Source organism: Columba livia, chromosome 10, assembly GCF_036013475.1.
Source record: "Columba livia isolate bColLiv1 breed racing homer chromosome 10, bColLiv1.pat.W.v2, whole genome shotgun sequence".
Taxonomy (NCBI): domain Eukaryota; kingdom Metazoa; phylum Chordata; class Aves; order Columbiformes; family Columbidae; genus Columba; species Columba livia.
Genome location: NC_088611.1, coordinates 1909080 through 1916028, shown reverse-complemented (window position 1 = coordinate 1916028; position 6949 = coordinate 1909080). Strand labels below are relative to the sequence as shown.

The window sequence follows — 6949 nt, the reverse complement described above, 5'->3', positions numbered from 1 at the left end:
TAATCAGCGCCTCATTACCATCTCGTCTTTATGCACAGCGGATTGTCACTGCACAAAGACACGGGCTGTTCAATATTTATTTGTAGTAAGAAGGGCCCAACCTGTGAAGAGAAGATTTTAAAATCTGTGTTCAAAGCAAGGCAAAAAGTCACGCTCGGTGAGCAGGTTGGCGCTCCGTGACACACTGTGTTAAGCAGTAAACTTAATTAGAAGTAAATTAAGTCGACCCTTTTCAATTGTTAAACTAACAAGGAGTCACGAAGCCAACATATGTAAGCCACCCCCTCAATATTCGTCACTATTCACAAGTCCTGAACTCCGAATGCAAACAAATTACAGGGTGGAATAAGCTCCTAAAAGCTATTTTAAAGCTTTAGTGCTTTAGTTCAAAGCTGTTTGGACAATGCTGTTTGTTTCCATTCCTGTACAGCTAATTCTTGTGTATGCTGTGTATATGGCCTCCTCCCTTCACACAACCCTGTTTATTTTTGTAAATATACTAGTAATCTTGGGCTTAAAAGTAAATATTTGCAGTTATTTTACACATAACCACTGTAAATATAATGAATATAATTCTAATGCTAATTTTATGAAGCTCAATAGACTGTACACATTTATGACTATATATGAGCAAAGGTTGAACTATGGCAGTTTGTGTAAGGGATATAAACGGGTAAGTACAAATAACCATTTAAAAATTTCTAGCATGATGACGGAGTGTTCATTGAGAGGCTTCGGCTAATGTTTTATTACAACCTGTGGAAAAACTGCTTTCACCCTTAAAATTTCACTCTATGTCATATATATGTTTATATGAAACCTGCAGTCATTCACAGTGAGAGCAAGTCTGCTGGGTAATACCACACGACATGGTAAAATATTGCTGTTTGAACAGTAGCTGGAATCACCTCTGTCCTTTCAGTATCTTAACTAAACTCTCTGCTGCAATAATTCTTCAGGAAGACTCCGTAGTTGCCTTTTTGGGTAGAGAACACACAACGCCACAGCGATTTTAGAGCCAAGCGCACGCAGCGCAACACTGAAAGCAGAAGATGGGTTCTGAAATGCTTAATATAGTGGTACATGCAGTAGAACTTGTGTCAGTCGTTCATAAAACAAAGTATTGTTCATTTAGAGCAAATCTGGACAGGGAGTGCTTTTAGAATACTGACAATTGATCACATTCAACGAGTTCAGCACAATGTTGTAATTGCCCTTTCTCTGCTGTGTAGGAAATGGCTGTTGGGTTTTTTGGTCATGTTTAATGGCATGCTAAGTATTGTCAAATGTCAATAAAAATGAAAGCGTAAAGTCATTAAGCATTTGATGTTTAAGGACATGGTCTTTTTGAATAGTTTTAATAGTTTATAATTTTATTCTTTTGCTGTCATCTCAGGACGTCACTGGAAACAGGGAGCAGCATCTCAACTGATCCGCTCAGGTACTGTAGTAATACAGATGTTCATTTTAGGTTGGAAATAATAAAAATTACCTCTATTCTGTACCATCTGTACACATAACATTCTGTTACAATGCATAGCCAGTAAAGGCATTGACAAAATACCTGGATTTTTCTGGTTGGGAGGTGCTATTTCACTGTTTTCCAGGATTTCCCATTTGAAATTCAGTTCCAGTTTCGGACGCTGTATTTGCTCTCTGAGGAGCACAAAGGGGAGGCAGGAGCTGGGTTTGTGCACGCACACGGGCCGACCAGCTCTCACATTTGTAGAACCCAGATTGTGCTGAAAGCGCTGGCCCTTCCCTGGCACTTTTGTGCTGCTTTGAGTGAACAGCACCGACTGCGTCAAAATGTCATCCCTGCTTTCCATTGCTCAGCATTTTGATAAAAGCACATGTATAAACTTCAGAGAGCACCGTCATATGAGTCATCGCAGTAACCAAGATTTTACTTTGATCACCCAATTTAGAAAAAAACGCGTAGTGCTGTGAACACTGCATATCAAATGGGCGCCTTGCATCTTTTATTCTCGTAGTTGCACATTAAAGTGTGCATCAAAGTCGCAGACTTCCTTTGATTAATTTGGGGCAGAGTCCTTCACAAACTGACAGTTGTTTTGATACAAGTGGAATCTTCCTTTGGAGATGTGATGGGTTGAGGATGCGACTTTTTCCCACATTGTATCGTTTTAACCTTGCTTGAACAAAACAGTAGTGGGATCTGTTCTGTTTAACCTTATTCAAATTAAAGGCCCTCTCTGTTACTTATCTTCCATTATTTCCCAGTGTATGTTCCTCTGAAAGTCCAGCGTATGCCTTATTATCATTTCCTAAAAGCACAGACTCTCACTCCCCATGGGCTGTGATATTATCTTTGTGTTCAGCTCAGCAGAGCAGCCCTGAACACTGTCCAGTCATGACCGTGGTTTTCTTCCCGTGTCCCATGTTGACTGGAACACTGTTCTTTGTGTGCTAGGACAATGCAGGAAACAACGACACCTTCTCCTTGCCCTGCTTTGCTGCCACTTATTTTAGCAAGAGCATGGTATAACTGGTTTGTGATTTCCCGTTCTCTGGGATAAGGTGCCCAGAACTGGGTATTGCTGCCATCTCCATTCCCACTAGAGAAATTGTTGTGAAAGAGCAGATTTTATTACAACGTTTCTCCTTCTGGTGGAATTTTTTTTGTGGGAGGATATCAGTGAGAAATACGAGGAAGAATTAGATAAACGTTAGAAGTGGCTGAATTTTAACGTTTGGTGGGAAAAGGAATAGAGAACATTCTTTGAATAGGTTGAGCTGCGCTGAATGGACGTGTTTGCTAGAAACGGCAGTGGTTGAATCATTTTAAGTTGCTGTGGGATCATAAAAACATATGAATAATTCCTTGTTTAAGACTATTTTGAATAAAATGAGGCTGTGTGATTGAATATCCACCAACGTGGCCTCACGACCTCTGAAGTCCAGCACACAGGAGATGTGGTAAGTTCTCATTAGTATGCAATGGATGGGTAACGCTTTCCTAAGCCTGCAACAGAGAGCTGCGGGCTGGTATGGAATCCCTGATTATGCTGCTTTATATTTCAAACAATAGCTTTATAACAGCTTATATTCTACCTTTTACAACATCGTTTTTAAAAAGCTGTAAGTTATCAGACATTTGGAGATGTTCTTCTTTATCCCATTCGCTTTCGTAAAGCGTGTGCTCAGACGTTTGCTAAACTACTTCAGACACATGATCTTGAGAATACTTGTCATTTTTGTTAGAGACCTGCCTTTATAAAAAGGTATTTGGAAATAAACAGGCTTGCGTACGGTGAGTCCTTTACAATTTTGAGAACAGGGGTGAAATCATATCTGGAAGTCACCAGATGAGGATGTAAAAATGCTGCTCTAACTACAAATGAAATGCTTTTATTATGTTTAAAAATTCTAGAGTAAAACAATCATAGAGGAGACATTAAAGAAATTCCCAGGTTATATCAGCTAAACCAGTGATTTTTCTCTATGGTTAAATAATTATTGAAGAAACAGCATGTAAAATCTGGTTGACTTCAGTAGGTCAAATACGCCTGTTCTGGAGCTGTAACTGAGCAGAATTAAGGCTACTATTTTTAAGTCAAATGAAAGGTATTAGAAGACTTCTAGTTACTGAATGTGTTCTCATGAACCTGTTGCACAAATTTGCCATTGAATGACCCATAAAATGGAATGTACACATTAATATGATCCCGTCCAGTGTCCTGTCAAGCAATTAGTATTTTCTAGTCAGGCACCTTTTCTTGCATTTTGCTCAGTAAGTTCCTGTCCCCATCAAGGTGAGTTTGATCTCAAAGAACCACTCTCCTAGTTCTCATCTGCTCTGGAACATTATAATCCAGACTTCTGATTTTGTCAATTTTCAATGGTGTGTAGGTTCCCCACCAGACAGATCCATTCATTTCCCCTGGGTTTAGATAGACTGCACTTTGATTCTGTACATTCAATTTGACAGTTCCACGGTTGTGAGATCAGAGAAAGGTCCAATGCCATAAAGACTAAGGGCTAATGTGAACAATTTCCTTATATCCATTATAAAGAGAAAAAAATCTGTACAAATTGGCATGCTATGTATATATGTGTGTATATTGTGTCTTGTGTCATTTCTTGCGTATTCTGCACAGTATTCTGGATATTTTGAGTTGGACTCTGTCAGTTTTCAGTTGATATCTGAAAATATTTTGTTTCCTAATATTTAAAACCTAATGTGGGCCTTCTGGAGTGTTGTATTTTTGTGCCTGTTTCAAATGATCCAGAAACTTAAATATTTTAAGCTTTGCAGATATTCATGGCATATTTGTCATCTTGTGTAACAAATTCACCAACTAGTGTTTGTATGAGTTTAGAGAACAGACATGCACAAAAGATATTCGACATTAAGAGAACAAAAAATTCTTACTGTTCTACTTCATGAAATTTGGGTGGCTTAGAGCTTTAATAACCAAAAATGAAGGATAGTATCAAATGGTGATTAATATTCATCTGTGGACTGGGGCATAAACCTGAGAGCTGTTTGAAGCAAAATACCTTTGTTTTGAGTTACCTGAGCATCTCTAGGCAGCAGAGCTTCCCTTCCAGTAAAGGCGGGAGGGCGCATTGGAAGGGAGCTGGATTTTTGTGTCCCTGGTTCTCAGGGTGTCCTTGCAGAGCGTGTCACCTAGCGGGTGTCACCTAGCGGGTGTCACCCAGCGGGTGTCACCGAGCGGGTGTCCCAGCACAGCTCTTCATCTCCCTGCCTGGGAAGGGATGGTTGCTGAGGTGGTACCCAGAGATGCCAAGAAGGCCAGCAAGGCAGATCTGGTTTATCACAGCCTTAACAGGAGACCATTTGATTTGCCGTATCAAGAAAGGGACCCGACGTACAGGAGCTTTGTGTGCCATTAAGCCTCCCAGGAAGTACTTCAGCATCTATTTGGCTGCACAAAATCCTGGTTTGAACACCTTACATATATTTCTTGTATGATCCCCGCTTTTTAATGTGATGCGCACATGGAATTGGTATGGGAACCACACTCTCTTGCTCTCGTGGTATTCCTGAGGTCCACAATGTACAGATCACTAGCGTGAAGTGTTTGTGTGTGGTTATTGAAGTATTTCACCCTGGAATCATGGAAGACTCACAGAAAACAGTTTTCTTACTGCAGGGTTACCATTTCTGTACTCCAGGCAAGCAGGTGGATACACTGTTTTTCCAGGCAGGTGAAATATCTTTCAGGAATGTTCCTGGCATAAGGGTGTAAGTAAAGAAATAACAGTAGTTTAATGTATGTATTTTATGAAGGGTTAAGGATGTAGGTAGACAAGTCAATTTTCCTGATTTCCGCACCCTCAACCCCAGTATTTAGAATCAGCATATTGGTGACTCCGGCAGGCACTGTCTTCATGCCAGGGTTGTTTTATACAACACTCTCCCTCATCAGTGGATTGATTTGCTTCAGCCTCGGAGCTCCATGGATTGACGAGACAACCATCCCTAAAAAAGGAGCTGTTGTGCTATATGATTTTCACGTTGCTCTGTTTTTAGTGGCTGCTTCTGAACCACTCGTCAGGGGCTCCAGGACCTCGCCAGCAGAGCTGCCTCTGCACAGCAGAACTCTAAAAGACTATAGACATTTTCCTTACGGTACCAGGGCTGAAGCTGCAGCACGTCTGGAAATTCCTACTCCTATTAGGTCTGGGAATTCTAAGTCAAAGGTTTCAGTCAATGACTTTCTGAAAGAACTGGTTTTATATCCAGGGTGAGCGTGAGATGAAGCTTAATTGTCTTTGTTGTTTTCCTCTGGAAGACAAGTAAAAATGAAGAACATGTTCAGAGGATGGTGCTTTTCATTTGCAAAAGTCCTAATTAGCATTTTCTCTGCATGCAGAGCGGTATAATCAGCACTGGTTGCTGTCAGAAAATCCATGGGCATGTAGCTACTGCTCACTGCAAGTCCACTATTTAGAAGTAAGTAATTAAGGCAACAGCATTTTTTTGTTCTTTTTGGAAAGGGTTTGATGGAGAGAAAGAAATTGCTTTGCAATGTGAACAGTTAAAACAGACTTCCATTTCAGGATCAAATCTTTGAATGGTGTCACTTGAGCTCAGTTGTCTCTTCTCCTTCCTTGGCTCTGTGAATCCCTCTTCTTCGTTATGGCATGAGGCATTCCTTACTGCTACTATTTGTTTTACTTTATTCTACTTTATTTTACTTTATTTTACTTTTTTTTTTAATTTAATTTTATTTTATTTTATTTTAAATTCCTTTTAAAAGACCCAAATCAAATGCACATCACATTTGTCCTTTCCCACTCAAGTTGCTTTTCGTGTGATCTGTTTGTTCCACCACTCACCCTGTATTGTACATGGAGGGGAACACCAAAGTTGTGACATAAAGAGTTTTGAATGTTTTCTAGGCAAAACTGGCGTATTTCTTTACTAAAGAAAGTGCCAATTCTTACTCAAATATATTTATAATTGTATTTCAAGTCTCCTTACACAACCAGCTTTCGAAGAAGTCGCAAGGCCCTTACGTAACCGAACAGTGACAATGAGTAAAACCAGAAACCAAAAGGATCCCTAAATATAGCTGATTATCCAGGCACTTGTGGAACCAGATACGTCTGCGTGGAAAAGAGCTGCAAGTGAAGCTTCAGGGCTTTAGTTTTCTTGTCGTATTTTTCAAAGAGTTAAAAATGCTCTGGTGTGTTTGGTTGGTTTGGTTTGGTTTTTCAAAGACCACTTGTACAAGTGCCAGTATCTTTGCTTTTAAGTGTTTCCCGAGATTCTGATGTTGGTTTTGTTGAATTCTTAAGTTCCTGTTACCTCTTTGACACTTTTGGAAGCGGTATCCTAACTGGTCACTGTTAGTGATTTTTAAAAACTCAGCAGAAGGAGAAATACCCAGATTGCAGTTTCTGAGAAAGTAAACCTAACAGCACAATGGACATGAGATGGGTGAGTCTCCGCTAG

General features: G+C 40.0%; 1 protein-coding gene across 12 annotated transcripts in view; it reads left to right on the top strand.

Moving 5' to 3' along the window:
* IQSEC1 (IQ motif and Sec7 domain ArfGEF 1) overlaps window positions 1-6949 on the top strand; it is a 322136-nt gene that overhangs the window by 168234 nt on the left and 146953 nt on the right. For 9 of the 12 annotated variants that reach the window (XM_065074858.1, XM_065074856.1, XM_065074859.1 and 6 more), the window contains one exon: window positions 1397-1441. The exons of the other annotated variants lie outside the window; for them this stretch is intronic. In XM_065074858.1, coding sequence (XP_064930930.1) covers window positions 1397-1441 — 45 coding nt within the window. The remainder of the gene's footprint in view (window positions 1-1396; window positions 1442-6949) is intronic. 12 annotated transcript variants of the gene reach the window in all.